At 56.3% G+C, this 14,530-nt stretch overlaps 1 protein-coding gene across 2 annotated transcripts in view; it reads left to right on the top strand.

The window, feature by feature from the left end:
* The window catches only part of SLC44A2 (solute carrier family 44 member 2), a 31,703-nt gene extending 20,172 nt beyond the window's left edge, over positions 1–11,531 (top strand). Inside the window, exons 5-22 of one of the 2 annotated variants that reach the window (XM_055126540.1) lie at positions 804–888; positions 1,750–1,860; positions 1,945–2,005; positions 2,110–2,233; positions 2,663–2,746; positions 2,841–2,953; positions 4,187–4,318; positions 4,431–4,530; positions 4,620–4,712; positions 4,810–4,903; positions 5,776–6,038; positions 6,128–6,222; positions 6,683–6,786; positions 6,874–6,947; positions 7,039–7,109; positions 8,228–8,316; positions 9,545–9,629; positions 10,388–11,531. In XM_055126540.1, coding sequence (XP_054982515.1) covers positions 804–888; positions 1,750–1,860; positions 1,945–2,005; positions 2,110–2,233; positions 2,663–2,746; positions 2,841–2,953; positions 4,187–4,318; positions 4,431–4,530; positions 4,620–4,712; positions 4,810–4,903; positions 5,776–6,038; positions 6,128–6,222; positions 6,683–6,786; positions 6,874–6,947; positions 7,039–7,109; positions 8,228–8,316; positions 9,545–9,629; positions 10,388–10,491 — 1,882 coding nt within the window. In that variant the 3' untranslated portion in view covers positions 10,492–11,531. Of the gene's footprint in view, positions 1–803; positions 889–1,749; positions 1,861–1,944; positions 2,006–2,109; positions 2,234–2,662; positions 2,747–2,840; positions 2,954–4,186; positions 4,319–4,430; positions 4,531–4,619; positions 4,713–4,809; positions 4,904–5,775; positions 6,039–6,127; positions 6,223–6,682; positions 6,787–6,873; positions 6,948–7,038; positions 7,110–8,227; positions 8,317–9,544; positions 9,630–10,054 lie in introns of both variants that reach the window. The other variant, XM_055126539.1, reaches the window with a different exon arrangement.
* Positions 11,532–14,530: the final 2,999 nt, after the last annotated feature.

The raw sequence follows: 14,530 nt of genomic DNA, 5'->3' as shown, positions 1-14,530 counted from the left end.
CCCATAGGGTTCCCTGAGCACCGCCAGGAACGGTTCCTGAGCGCAGAGCCAGGAGTCAGCCCTGGGCACCATTGGGTGTGGCCCCCGAGCAAATTCTTTTCGTAACTTAGTGTTAACGGAGACAATAAATATTGTCTTCTGGTGGCGCATTGCAGGGGGCAAAGGGGCTGGGTGCTATTCAGGATCTGGTATTGGGTGGTGACGAAGTGACGAAAATATAAAAATGGGTTCTGGGCTGGAGTCAGAGTAGGGCATGACTCACTTTGCATGCTGCTGACCCGGGTTCAATCCTCATTACCCCATAGGGTCCTGAGCACTGCCAGGAACGACTCCCTAATGCAGAGCCAGGAGTCACCCTGAGCATCATCAAGGGTGGGCGTCCTCCTCCACCAAAAAAACAAAACTGGAGAGAGATTACAAAAGAGTGGGTTCATGGCAGGCTGGGCCAGCCGCTTCCTGGCTGTGTGAGCCCGGGCAGGCGTCTCAAACTCTCTGAGCCTGTGTGTCTCCAATGAGCTTGGGTGCCGGTGAGCCCAACTCAGCGCTAGGCCTGGAGCAGCCTTTTGGGTGGGGAGGGATCAGGAGTCCTGAGTGCAGTTCTGAGGGTCAGTGCTCAGAGGGAACAGTGCTGGGGGCCACTGTTGGGGCCACGCCCGGCGGCCTTGCGCGGGCCAGCCTGAGCTCCAGCCCTCTGTTTGCAACATCGTCCCAACCTCCTGTGCTTCATGCGGTTCTTGTTTTCTCTGACGGGCAGCTGTGGGGTGGGGGGCCCTTGGCAATTCCTGTCTCTGCCCCCCACCCAGGAACAAACCCTTCCTGTTTTATTTCAACATCGTCAAGTGTGCCAGCCCCCTGGTCCTGCTGGAGTTCCAGTGTCCCACCCCCCAGGTACTGGGTGCCCGCCCTCCGAGTCCTTCCCCTCCATATTTTCTCTGCCAGACCCTTGGGCCCCTGCATGGGGGAGGTGGTCCCCAACATTTCCTGGCCCTGGTGCTTTGGTTTGTCTTTTCCGTGTGGTGCAAAGCTCCCGCCCAGCCCTGAACTTCCGCTCCGGCCCCTCCCAGCCCTTTTGGGGGGGCGCTGGGGGGAGGCTTTCGAGATGGTACAGAAGGTTGGGCACGTATCTAAGCTGGGTTTGATCCCTGGCACCCCCAAAGGGTCCCCTGAGCCCTATCAGGAGTGATGCCTGAGCACTTTTTCTTTCTTTCTTCCTCCTTTCCTTCCTTCCTTCCTTCCTTCCTTCCTTCCTTCCTTCCTTCCTTCCTTCCTTCCTTCCTTCCTTCCTTCCTTCCTTCCTTCCTCCTTTTCTTTCTTTCTTTCTTTCTTTCTTTCTTTCTTTCTTTCTTTCTTTCTTTCTTTCCTTCCTTCCTTCCTTCCTTCCTTCCTTCCTTCCTTCCTTTCTTTCTTTCTTTCTTTCTTTCTTTCTTTCTTTCTTTCTTTCTTCCTTCCTTCCTTCCTTCCTCCCTCCCTCTCTCCTCCCTCCCTCCCTCCCTCCCTCCCTCCCTCCCTCTCTCTCTCTCTCTCTCTTTCTTTCTTTTTTCTTTCTTTCTCCCTTTCTTTTGCCACATCCAGCAGTATTTTGGATTTGCTCCAGGCTCTGTGCTCAGAAATCACTCCTGGTGGGGCTCGGGGGACCATCTAGGGTGCCGGGGATTGAACCCAGGTTAGCTGTGTCCAAGGCATGTGCCCTACCCATTGGACTATCTCACTGGCCCTGACTCCTTGCACCCCGTTCTGCTGCTCCCCCAGATCTGTGTAGAGAAATGCCCCGACCGGTTCCTCACCTACCTGAGTGCTCAAAACCCCCGTGACTTAGACTACTACAAGCAGTTCTGTGTCCCCGGTTTTCAGGGGAACAAGGTGAGTGGGCGCTGGCCTGGGAGGCTGGGTGGTGGGGGGGCCCCACCAGATGTGGGGGCATTAATTCTCCCCCTCTGTGGACAGCCTCCGACCAAGGTGCTTGGAGATGGTGACTGCCCCTCTGTCCTCACCCCCAGCAAACCCTGTGAGTGTGGGGTCCCAGGAGCTTAGCAGGGAGAAAAGGGGGGCACATGGAGGACTTGGGGGGGGCTCCACCTGACAATCCCGCCCCCTTCCTGCTCCACGTAGTGGCCCGACGTTGCTTCCCAGACATCCATGCCCACAAAGGGGTCCTTATGGTTGGCAACGAGACCACATATGATGATGGACACGGTATCCGGAAGAACATCACCGAGCTGGTGGAGGGCGCCAAGTGAGACCCCCGCATACATGCCCAGGAGGGGGCTCCCTGGGGGCTGACCCCAGCACACGCATGGTCTCAGGGCAGTGGGGAGGGTGCTGACCTTGCATCGGCCAACCCAGGCTCGAGCCCCAGTATCCCAGAGGGTCTCTGGAGCACAGAGCCAGGAGTCAGCCCCGAGAACCACTGGGGGTGACTCAAAAACCAAAACCCGGGGCTGGCGTGGTCGAACAGCGGGTAGGGGATTTGCCTTGCACGGGACCAACTCAGGTTTGACTCCCAGCATCCCATATGGTTCCCCAAGCACCGCCAGGAGTAATTCCTGAGTGTATGAGCCAGGAGTAACCAACCCCTGTGCATCGCTGGGTGTGACCAAAAAAGCAATAAATAAATAAATAAAACCGAAACCCCCAAATCTAACAAGCCCCCGATGGTCCCCAGGAAGGCCAACGGGGTTCTGGAGGCGCGGCAACTCGCCATGCGGATATTCGAGGATTACACGGTCTCCTGGTACTGGATCGTCATGTAGGTACCCATGGCTGCCATGCGCAGGTGGGAGGGCCAGGGTCTGTTTCCACACCCCTATCCCACCTCACTGCCCATTTTCTGCCCCCCACAGCGGGCTGGTCATTGCCATGCTGCTCAGCCTCCTGTTCATTGTCCTGCTCCGCTTCCTGGCTGGCATCATGGTGTGGGTGATGATCGTCATGGTGATTCTGGTCCTGGGCTACGGTAAGCTGCCCGCTCCCTGCACGGCCCCCCTGCCCACACCACCTGCCCAAGTCTGCAAAAGGTCCATGCCTACCCCCTCTATTTTTTTTTCTTTTTGGGTCACACCTGGTGATGCTTAGGGGCTACTCCTGGCTCTGCACTCAGGAATTACTCCTGGCGGTGCTTAGGGGACCATTTAGGGTGTCAGAGATCAAACCCATCCTCCGGCGTCTTATCCTGTGCCCTCAGCTTCTGCCTCATCCTTGCCTGTCATGTTTGTGAAGATGTTCATCTCAGTGTTTTTTTTTTTTTTTTTCCATTTTGTTTCTGGACACACCTGGCAGTGCTGAGGGCTGAGTCCTGGCTTTGTGCTTAGGGATCACTCCTGATAGGGCTCAGGGGACTGTGTGGGGTTTCTGGGGATCGAACCTGTGTTGACCGCATGCAAGGCAAGCAACACCTTCCTTGTTGTACTCTCACTCTGGCCCCTGTTTCTGCTTCTTTACAGCAAAGATGGGTGCCTGTGGCCCGTGTTATATAGCCTGGCACCAGAAAGTCGGGGTTCCAGGTCTGCTCCCCTGGTTCCCTCACTGCGGTTCCCTCAGGCATGGGAGTCCACTTCCTGTGCTTCAGTTTTCTCCCTCTGTAAAATGGGGATAATTAGTGTTTACCGGTTGAGAGGCTGATTGATGGAGCCTGGTCCCAGTGGGAGATCTGGCTGGCTGCGCCCGGAGGCTTTTCCCTAATGCCCCAGCTTGGCCCTCCTGATTATTAACCTCAACTTTGCAAAAGGAAAGATGCTGGGAGCCACCGTCACACTGGCTACAGACAGAAAATATTAACGTTCAATAGAGAATTCTAGGGGCTAAAGTGATAGTCCCATGGGTATGGCACTCGCTTGCACACAGGATCCCAGGTTCAATCCCTGGCATCCCTTAGGGTGCCCCTAGCCTGATGTGAATGATTCCTTAGTGTGGAGCCAGTAGTAACACCTAAGAACTTTGGGGTGTGACTTAAAACAACCCCCACCAAAACATAAAAGGGGCTTACGGGAACTGAGATGGGAGAATGTGAGGGATCAGTGGGGGGAGGCTGTTGCAGGCTGTGGGACCAGCATGTGCCAAGGTCCTGGGGCATGAAGCAGCCCTGGAGCCTCTCTCTCTCTGTCAGCTAGTGTTTGCTGTTGTTAGGGTATGTGTGGGTGACTGACTCTGGGGGGCTGGTGGTGGCCTGACAGGGCACTGCCCTGCGCAGGAATATTTCACTGTTACATGGAGTATGCCCGCCTGCGCGGGGAGGCTGGCTCAGACGTCTCCCTGGTGGACCTCGGCTTCCAGACGGATCTCCGTGTGTATCTGCACCTGCGGCAGACCTGGATGGCCTTCAGTGAGTGTGCCCTGCCGTCCCCTCGCTGCCCTGTCCTGCCCCCCAAGGATGCCAGAGAGGAAGGGAGGGCAGCACCCCGGCCCCCGGTAGAGCCCTGGCCTGCCTTCCCCAGTGATCATCCTCAGCATCCTCGAGGTCGTCATCATCCTGCTGCTCATCTTCCTGCGGAAGCGGATCCTGATCGCCATCGCGCTCATTAAGGAAGCCAGCAGGTGTGTGCCCGGGCAGAGCGTGGAGGTGGGCGGGAGGGGGGCTCCCCGAGGCTGCTCAGGCCCTGATGCCCCTTTTCCTCTTCCCTTAGGGCTGTGGGATACGTGATGTGCTCCATGCTGTACCCGCTGGTCACTTTCGTCCTTCTCTGCCTCTGCATCGCCTACTGGGCGTGCACGGCCGTGTATCCATCCTCAAGCCCACGCGCCCCACCCCGGGCGAGCCTCCTTCCCCTGCTCACCCCCCAGTTCCAGACCTTAAATTCCTTAATGTGCCGCCAGCTTCCTCTCCACGTCCAACGAAGCCGTCTATAAGATCTTCAGTGACAACGCGCTTGTCAATTGCCCAGTGATTGGCAACACCTGTAACCCTGAGGTGGGTCTCCAGGGCTCCGGGGCAGGGCGAGGGGTTGGCACCTCTTGCCTCTGCAGCCCACAGGTGATCTGAAGCTGCTGACACCTCCTTGAGCATTCAGCATACATTTGACTCCTGCTGTGTGCCAGGGCTGGGTGCAAGAGCCCTGGATTAGAAAAGAGATTCACCTTGGAGACCACGGTGGGGAAGGTGCTTGCCTTCCATCAGCTGACTTGGGTTCGATCCCCAGCACCGCATGTGATGTCCTGGACACCACCAGGAGTAATCCTTGAGTGCAGAGCCAGGAGTCAGCATTGAGCACTGACCCCAAAAGCAAGGAGAAAAAAAATATTCATATTGGTTGGTTTCCTCCTCCACCTACTTAACAGCTAACCCTTCCCCACCACCCCACTCTTGGTTGTTCCTGTCCTGTGTCTTCATTGTGACATGGGCCCCCCTGGTGCCCAGGATATCTGGATATCTAGTTCTCCCTCACGCCCCTTGGCTTCTAGAAACTGCAATTCCTTAGCTTTACTCCTGACTCTCGTGCTCTCTTGCAGTCTTTTTATTTAAGGTGTGGGGGGGACACACCTGGTGGTGCTCAGGGCTGACTCCCGGCTCTGCAGCTCTGCGATCAGTCCTGGCAGGGCTCAGGGAGCCATCTGGGGTACTGGAGACAGAGCCCAGGTCGCCATGTCCAAGGCAAGCACCTACCTTACCTGCTGTATTATCACTCCGGCCCTCCATGGTTTTTCTGGCCCTGATGCCCGGAGTCCACTGTTTGTTTCGGGTGCCCGGGCTAGAACCCAGGGCCTCACACCTACAAGGCAAATGCCACCGCTGAACAGGGATACCTAGGTCGCTGTTCGGTAACCTGGTTCTGTCTCCCACAGACCTTCGCTGCCTCCAACGAGTCCCGCTTATGCCCTGGTGCTCACTGCCAGTTTGCCTTCTACGGAGGAGAATCCGGGTACCACCGCGCTCTGCTGGGCCTGCAGATCTTCAATGCCTTCATGTTCTTCTGGTTGGCCAACTTTGTGATAGCTCTGGGCCAGGTCACTCTGGCTGGGGCTTTTGCCTCCTACTACTGGGCTCTGCATAAGCCGGATGACCTGCCTGCCTTCCCGCTCTTTTCTGCCTTTGGGCGCGCGCTCAGGTGCTGTTTGTGGGCCGGGGGCACATGGGGGAGAGATGGGGTGGAAGATCCCAGATCCAGCTGCTGACCACCTCCTGTTGGGTTCTCAGGTACCACACGGGCTCCCTGGCCTTTGGAGCCCTTATTCTGGCCATCGTGCAGATCATTCGCGTGATACTGGAGTATTTGGATCAGCGCCTGAAAGGTGCAGCTGGTTCTTTGCTGTCATTGGCTCCTGTGGGGGGCCAGGGCTAAGGATCAGGACAGGATTGGTTCTTGCTGTAGGGGTTGTAGCCAAGTGTGGGAATATGACTGGTTTCTGCAGTCAGGAGGGTGGGGCAGAGGGGTTTGGGTGATTGGTTCCTGTGATAGAATGGCTGCTGAAAGTAACATTCTTACTCTTGGGTGGGTGGGGCCAAGAGATCTCGCTCACCATTGGCTCGTGTGGGGGGCCGGGCAGCAACGTGATTGGTCCCTGTCCTGGAGTCAGGGCTGAAAGGTTAGAATGAATGGAATGGAGCTGAGCATCTGGTTTTCCCTCTGGGTTTGGGGCAATAAGTATCTGGAGGGTGCTGAGATCTCAGTTTGAGAAGGTGGGTTCTGGGAGCAAATACATATAAAGGGGGAGGGGTCTTTTTACCTTTCCCACTTCCCTTCTGTCCCAGCTTCAGAGAACAAGTTTGCCAAGTTCCTTATGACGTGTCTCAAATGCTGCTTCTGGTGCCTGGAGAAGTTCATCAAATTCCTCAACAGGAACGCCTACATCATGGTGAGGCGGCCCAGAACCCCTAGGCGCGTGAGCCCCTGGAGCTGACCCGCGCCTGGGGTTCTGACCATGCCCTCCCCCTCCTGCCAGATCGCCATCTACGGCACCAACTTCTGCACCTCTGCCAGGAACGCCTTCTTCCTGCTCATGAGAAATATCATTAGGTCAGGGGATGCCCCCAGTCTGTCCACCGCCCCCCGGTACCCTCAGTGCCCAATCCCACCTTGAATGCCTCCTCTTCCCTCTCCCCTGCAGAGTGGCCGTCCTGGACAAAGTCACCGACTTCCTCTTCTTGTTGGGCAAACTTCTGATCGTGGGGAGCGTGGGTGAGTGTGCTCATGCGCAGAGCCTGTGGTGCCATGGGAGGGGATTGCTTTTCTCTCATTTTTAAATTTCTTTTTTGGTTCTTGGGCCACACCCAGCGGTGTGCAGGGCCTGGCTCTGTGCTCAGGGATCACTCTTGGCAGGGCCCTGGAGATTCTGTGAGGCGCTGGATATCAGCGCTGGATATCTGTGAGGGCTCAAACTGGGTCAGCCGCGTGTGAGGCCAGCAGCTCACCCACTGTACTAGATCTGAGGCCACTCTCTTTTAATTTGGAGCTAGGGTTCAAGCTCAGAGCCTCATACATGTGACATTACTCACTGAGCAACATCTCTGACCTCGGGTTGGGGGACTCCTTTAATTTTTGGTTTGGAGTCTGCTCCTGGCTTTGGTGCTAAAGGAACCACACAGTCGCCTGAGCCTCCTGCGTTCAAACTGCATTTCCGGATCTGCTTTGGTCTCTGGTTGCTACTTTCTATTTTTTTTGCTTTTTGGGTCACATTTGGGATGCACAGGGGTCACTCCTGGCTTGTGCACTCAGGAATCACTCCTGGTAGTGCTCGGGGGACCATGTGGGATGCTGGGAATTGAACTCGGGTCAGCCGGGTGCAAGGCAAATGCCCTCCCCACCCTACTTGCTCCAGCCCCTGGTTGCTACTTTCTTTCTTTTTTTTTTTTTTTGCTTTTTTTTTGGGGGGGGGCGTCACACCCAGCGATGCTCAGGGGTTACTCCTGGCTTTGCACTCAGGAATTACTCCTGGCGGTGCTTGAGGGACCATATGGGATGCCGGGGATCGAACCCGGGTCAGCTGCGTGCAAGGCAAACGCCCTACCCACTGTGCTATTGCTTTGGCCCCTGGTTGCTACTTTCTTACTTTTTTGTTTGTTTGTTTGGTTTTGGGGCCACACCCAGATGCTCAGGGGTTACTCCTGACTCTGTACTCAGCAGTTACTCCTGAAGGTGCTGGGGTGGGGGGGGGTGCACTATGGGGCGCTGGGGATTGAGCTTGGTTTGGGTGTGTGGGAGGCCAGCGCCCTCCCCGCTGTCCTAGCGCTCCAGCTCTCTGGTCCCCGCTTTCTTCAGCGGGGATCTTTAACCATCTCTGCTTTCCCCCTTCTCAGGAATCCTGGCTTTCTTCTTCTTCACCCACCGCATCAGGATTGTGCAGGACACGGCTCCCGCCCTCAATTATTACTGGGTCCCTATCCTGGTATGGATTCTTGGGGACGAGCAGGGGCTGGGGGGCTTATGGGCCTGTTGGGGTCGCCTCGCTGTGCCCTCAGTGGACACGGGAGTCGGAGAGCAGGGACTCAGTGCCGAGGCCATCTCTAACCTGGTTTTGTTTTTCCGATGGAGAGACCCAGCGGGGGTTATTCTGGAGCTATTTCTGGCGGGACGCTGGGGAGCCGTGCGGCACCAGGGATTGAACCCCGGCTTTTAGAGCTGCAGGCCTCTGAGCCATCTCTCCAACTCCAAACGACCTAAGATTTGGGGGCCGGAGTGATAGTACAGCGGGCATTTGCCTTGTACTTGGCTGGGCTGGGTTCAGTCCCCGGCAGCCCCGTAGGGTCCCCTGAGTACCACTAGGAGTAATTCCTAAGCGTAAAGCCAGGAGTAACCCTTAAACATAGCCAGATAAAAACAAGAGGCCTAGGTTTTTTAGAGGGAGAAGGGGCCACTTGCGGCTGTGCTCAGAAATCACCCTAGGCAGTGCTCGGGGGCCCCTGTGGGAGGTCAGGGAGCGAACCTGGATTGGCTGTGTGCAAGGTAAATGCCCTCCCGGTTGTACTATCACTCCAGCCCCAGCCAATTGACCTAGATTTTTATCTTCACTCTCTCTTTGCTTGTTCTAAGCCAGTCATTGGGGTGAGTTATTTAATCTCTTGCAAGTGCTCTGACCTACTAAGGACTTCTGTGTCTCTCAACCTGCTGTGCCCACGGCAAGAGATGTGGCTGAGTTTCTGAGGGTATGAAACCCACAGTGCCCCCAATGTTCCTAAATTTGGCCTTTGGACAAAAACCCCAGTGAAGGGTGTGTCGCCAAGACGGCCTCAAGCAGGGCCTTGCTCAGGATCCGGAGAGAAAGCGGCTGTTCCCCAGTTTGAGTCCCCAGTACTGCACATGGGAATGATCCCTGAGCGCAGAGCCAGGAACAACCCCACCCCCTCCAAAATTCCCATCCCAAACCAAGAGCTTCGCTATCCATGGAGGCTTCCTGGAGGAGGTGATATGTGCAGAGTTGCTGTTTAAGGTGAAAGCAGGCAGATGTGGAGACTGGGAGGGGTCTCAGTGTGGGTGACAGGTTAACCAGTAGGACGGCTTAGCAGAGGAGCTAGGACAGGGTCCCCTCCAGGAGGGAGAGACTGAGGGGTGGGTATGGATCCCAGATTGCCCCAGGTGGGAGCTGGGGTGGAAACTGGCTGGTCTCCCCCGTCTAGACGGTGATCATCGGCTCCTACCTGATCGCCCACGGTTTCTTCAGCGTCTACGGGATGTGTGTGGACACCCTCTTCCTCTGCTTCTGTGAGTGACCCTGCGCCCGGGTCCTGGCTGGGCCCTGACTCCGTGATCCCCGCGCGGGGGCGGAACACGGGAAGCCCCGCCCCCCCTGCAGGGATGGAGGCCCCTGGCCCCAGGGACCCCGTGGCTTGCCCTCTTGGCCTCTCCCTGCAGCCTGTGCTTGGTGCTGCCCCCTTGCCCCACGGGCCGAGGGTCCCGCGTTGTTTCTGGCTTCGTCGGAGGGGTCGGGGTCTGCGGCTGCCACTAACTCTGGTGTCTCCATCTGTCTCGTTTGTTGTTGTTTTTTTCCTTCCTCTTCTCTCTTCTCCTCCACGCCTGCCGGCTTCGGCTTCCCCCCCTTCTTCCCCGCCTCCCCCTCTCCCTAACCTTTCTGACTCCTCTCCTGCCCCCTGTCCCCCGTCCCCCGCCGGTTCCTGGGGGGAATCCAGGTGAGGACCTGGAAAGGAATGACGGCTCTCAGGAGCGACCGTACTTCATGTCGCCCGAGCTGAGAGACATCCTGTTGAAGGGGAGTGCGGAGGAGGGGAAGCAGGCCCCAGCGGAGGAGTAGAGAGGGGTGCAGGGGCGCGGGGGGATGGGCCTGCTGGGAGTGTGTGTGCGCGCGCTCTGCCCTCCCACCGGCCCTCCGTGTGTCCTTGGCTTCCTAATTAACCCTCTTGAGGCTTGGCGTGTGCCCGTCCCGTCCCGGCGGCCCCCCCCCAACCCTGCGGCTCGCGGGCACCCCTCACGCCGCGCCCCTTGTCCGCGGCCTCTCTCCGCAGTGGAGGATCTGGAGCGAAACGACGGCTCGGCCGAGCGCCCCTACTTCATGTCATCCAACCTCAAGAAGCTCTTGAACAAGACCAACAAGAAGCTGGAATCCTAAAGCCCCCCGCCTTGAGGTGTCCGGCGGGGTGCTGGAGAGTGGGGTCCACGCACCCCTCTCCCCCAAGTCCTTCACTGCCGCTCCCCATGCCCCCACAGTCCTCCATCACTTGGTGACCACCTGTTTCTGGGGACCTGGAAGATTTGGGGGGCATCATGTCCCTGTGCCAAGGAGGGGCAGTTGGGGGTCTCATGGCAGACCCCCTCATCCTGACCCCAAGACTGCCAGTCGACTGAGTTTGTCCTTGCCCTCCCCCACCAGGAGGCGTCCCTGGGGGGCTCTTGCCTGGGTGCAGCCTCATGGCTCCTGGTCCCCCTCTTTATTATTATTATTTTTGACGGTGCCGGGGATCGAACCCAGGGCCTCACGTAAGCAAGGCAAGTGCTCTCCCACTGACCTTCATCCCTGGCCCATCCAGTTCCCCATCTTCAGGACACCGACTAGACAGTATGTGGGGCCTAGGGGTACCCCGGGCTCGACAAGCTGGGTGCCCTGTGTCCCGTCACTCCTGGGCATTTCTGGGGGGACTTTTTTCCCTCTTGGATTGTATTAAAGGGCCTCTGAGCTGTGTGTCTGTCTCTGTAGCTGAGATGGGTGACACACCCCCTTGCACTGGACGTCTTCCTATGCCCACTGCCCACTGGGTGGGTCAGGGATGGAGGGGGCACTGTGTGCCGCCAGAAGCAGGCTCCAGCAGTGGCCGCTTCATGGAAACCTGTTTGCTGGCTGGAGCCGGGCGCCTCCCCTGCCAGTAGCCAACAGACTCTCTTTGTAAGAGCGCCGAAATGGAATCTACCCCAGGGATGGTTTCAGAGGGAGGGGGGCGGGCGCCAGTCACACTCCTGTGCTGTTTCCTCGTCTCGAGGATCCTTTTTGCCAAAATTCACTGAACTCAGGGGACCTGGTTTCCCGGTTCCCCCTATGCCGTGCCCTAGGCCCCCCTCCTGCCCTCGCGTCTGGGATTCCCAGTATCCACTTTCTGTGCAGCCCCCGCCCCCCCACCTGCATTCCAACCACTAATAAAGTGCCTACTGTACAGAGAACCCGTCTCCGGTGTTTGTGGGAGGGCTGCGGGCGAGGGTGGGGGCACCCCAGCGTCTGCTGTCCTGGGATACCCCCGCGCTGGGGCCCCACTGGCCCCAGACAGAGCCAGGGCAGGAAATATCTGCCCGCATCCCTTGGCTTAGGTTGCCTTGAACAAACGCCCCTTATTAGGCTTGATCCCTAGAGGCCAGGAGGCACTGTGGCCTGTCCACCTCCGCCCACCCCAGTGTCACATGGCTTGGACTCCTGCCCCAAGTCAACTTTGTCCCTTGAGTACACCCTCTGGTCCCTGCTCCTCAGCTCCTGCTCTCTGCTGCCCCCTGGTGAGGGCACCGTGTCTGTCCCGTCAATTTCTTTTCCCACCCAAATTTTTCCTCAAATTGGCCCCGTTTTCCCCTTTATCCCTGTTTTTAATAAAAATTACAGATCTATTAAACAATAGTAATGAAACTATTTTTATATTTTGCTTCCTGGGTCACACCCGGCGATGCCTAGGAGTTACTCCTGGCTTTGATTTCAGAAATTACTCCTGGCAGTGCTCGGGAGACCATATGGGATGCTGGGAATCGAACCTGGGTCAGCCGCGTTCAACAAATACTCCCTACCCGCTGTGCTACCGCTCCAGCCCCTGGAACGAATTATTTTTAAAGAAGTCTCCTTTTGGTTTGCTTCTGCCTTCCTGATTCTGCACTCAGGGATCACTCCTGGCGGGGTTCAGGAGTGCCAGAGATGGACCCCGGGTCTGCAGCAAGCAGGCCAGCGTCCTGCCTGCTGTGCTTTCTCTGGCCCCTCTCCCATACCTTTCCTCTCTTTAGTCTTTCTGGGCACGGCTGGTGATGCCAGGGGCTGCTTGCCCCCCAGTGGTGCCAGGGATCAAATTCAGGGCTCCCCATGCCAAGCCTGTAGCTCCAGACTTTTGCGCCCTGTCCCTGGTCTTTTGTTTGGCTCACACCCAGCAACGCTCAGGGGTGACTCCTCACTCTGCATCCAGGAATTACTCCTAGTGGTGCTAGGGGAGCATATGGGGGTGCCGGGGACGAACCCAGGCAGCTTCGTGCGAGGCAAACGCCCTCCGTCCTGCCCCACTGGTGAAAAGAGCTTGTTGGAGCTTTGTGGCGGCGCTTCAGCCTAAGTGAACCTACCTGCAGTGAGGCGAGCAGGCTCCAGGGCCCCGCCCCATGGGACCAGGTTTAACCACTTGGTCAGTTGGGGTTCCGATCTCAGGATGGATGTGGGGGTGGATCCATCCTCACATCAGGATGTTTTGGGGGTGTGCCCTCAAAAGTAAACACAAATCTGGCAAGGGTGCAAAGGAATAATTATTTTAAATTAATTTTACTGTTTTTTTCTTTTACAGGGGCCACACCCAGCTGTGCTCAGGGCTTACTCCTGGCTGCATTCAGGTCACTTTCTTTTTTTTGCTTTTTGGGTGACACCCAAGCGATGCACAGGGGTTACTCCTGGCTCTGCGTTCAGGAATTACTCCTAACGGTGCTCAGGGGACCATATGGGATGCTGGGAATCGAACCTGGTTTGGCCGTGTGCAAGGCAAACACCCTACCTGCTGTGCTATTGCTCCAGCCCCTCAGGTCACTTCTGGCTGGTTTGGTAACCATATGGGGTCCCGGGAAGAGTCATACAAGGAAAGTGTCCTACCCTTAACGAGCACCAAGGAAAGTGCTCCCTTCCCCTCAAAAAACATGTTTTAGCTGAATAAAAGTAATGATCTAGGGCCGCTTCCACCAAAATCTAGGAGACTGAGGGACTTCAATGGAAACCTCCATTCTGCCACTTGGGGGCGCCGCTAGCCCAGGCAAAGCACCGGTATCCACACAGCGAAAGTCCAGTAGCCTGAGAGGTTTAACTTCATCCTGTAGCCACAGGCATAGGAAGACACACTCCAGGAATTGTAGCAAACTTTTCTCCAGTATGTTTAAATATATGCAAGCGGGGATGAAAACGACGACATATCTATTAGGAATGGGAAAAGCAGCCAGAAAAATGCAACGCAGTTTTTGTGGGGTTAAGACACCCATTAGCGACAGAGACATCCAAAGACTGGCAAGGGGGTGCTGGGGGTGGAGGGAAACTGGCTTTCTAAAATGTAGCACTGTCGCACTGTCTTCCCGTTGTTAATCGACTTGCCCCAGCGGGCACCAGTTACGTCTCCATTCTGAGACTTTTTACTGTTTTTGGCATATCGAATACGCCAGGGATAGCTTGCCAGGCTCTCTGAGAGGGATGAAGGAATTAAACCCCGGGTAGGCTGCGTGCAAGGCAAACGTCCTACCTATCCTCTGTGCTATCGCTCGTCCTTTCTAAAATGTAAAAAAAAAAAAAAAAAGGACGGCCGGAAGTGGCTTCAGCGGTCGAAAACAGAGGCTAATATTAGAGGCTCTGAGTTTTGATCTGACATTGCAGGGTACCACCCCCACACCTGGTCCCCTTATACCCTGGTAACCCCTTTATATAGATAAGTAAGAAAACAAAAACAAACAGAATCTTGGGACCCACCCGGTGGCTGGCAGTGTTCTTAAGTTTTAAATACCAGTTCTCCAGTTCCCTATGAAGAATCAGGCCCAGTGTGCAGGTCAAGGTGGCAGGGGTGGGCAAAAGGGAGCATGGGGAAACTGGAGGGAAGCTGACACTGGTGGTGGAACTGGTATCGAAACGTTGTATGCCGAAAACCCAACTACTAATGACTTTGTAAAAGCACAGTCCTATAACATTTTTTTAAAAAGATACGCCCCCCCCCGAAATTCTGGACCCCCACCCAGCCTTAAAAAAATAAAACAAAACCAGTAACAGGAGGGCGCTTTCCTGGCACACGGCCGACCCGCCAGGTTCAATGCCCAGCACCACATATGGTTCCCTGAGCCCCTCCGGAAGTACTCCAGAGCACCATCAGGTGTGGCCCAAGACGAAACAAACGAAAAACGAAAACCATTTTGCAAGTAACGAAACTGAGGCTCTGTCTTTGGTTCACGGGGCGCTA

This window comes from Sorex araneus, chromosome 2 (assembly GCF_027595985.1).
Source record: "Sorex araneus isolate mSorAra2 chromosome 2, mSorAra2.pri, whole genome shotgun sequence".
Classification (NCBI taxonomy): Eukaryota; Metazoa; Chordata; class Mammalia; order Eulipotyphla; family Soricidae; genus Sorex; species Sorex araneus.
This window is presented reverse-complemented; position numbering and strand designations above follow the sequence as displayed.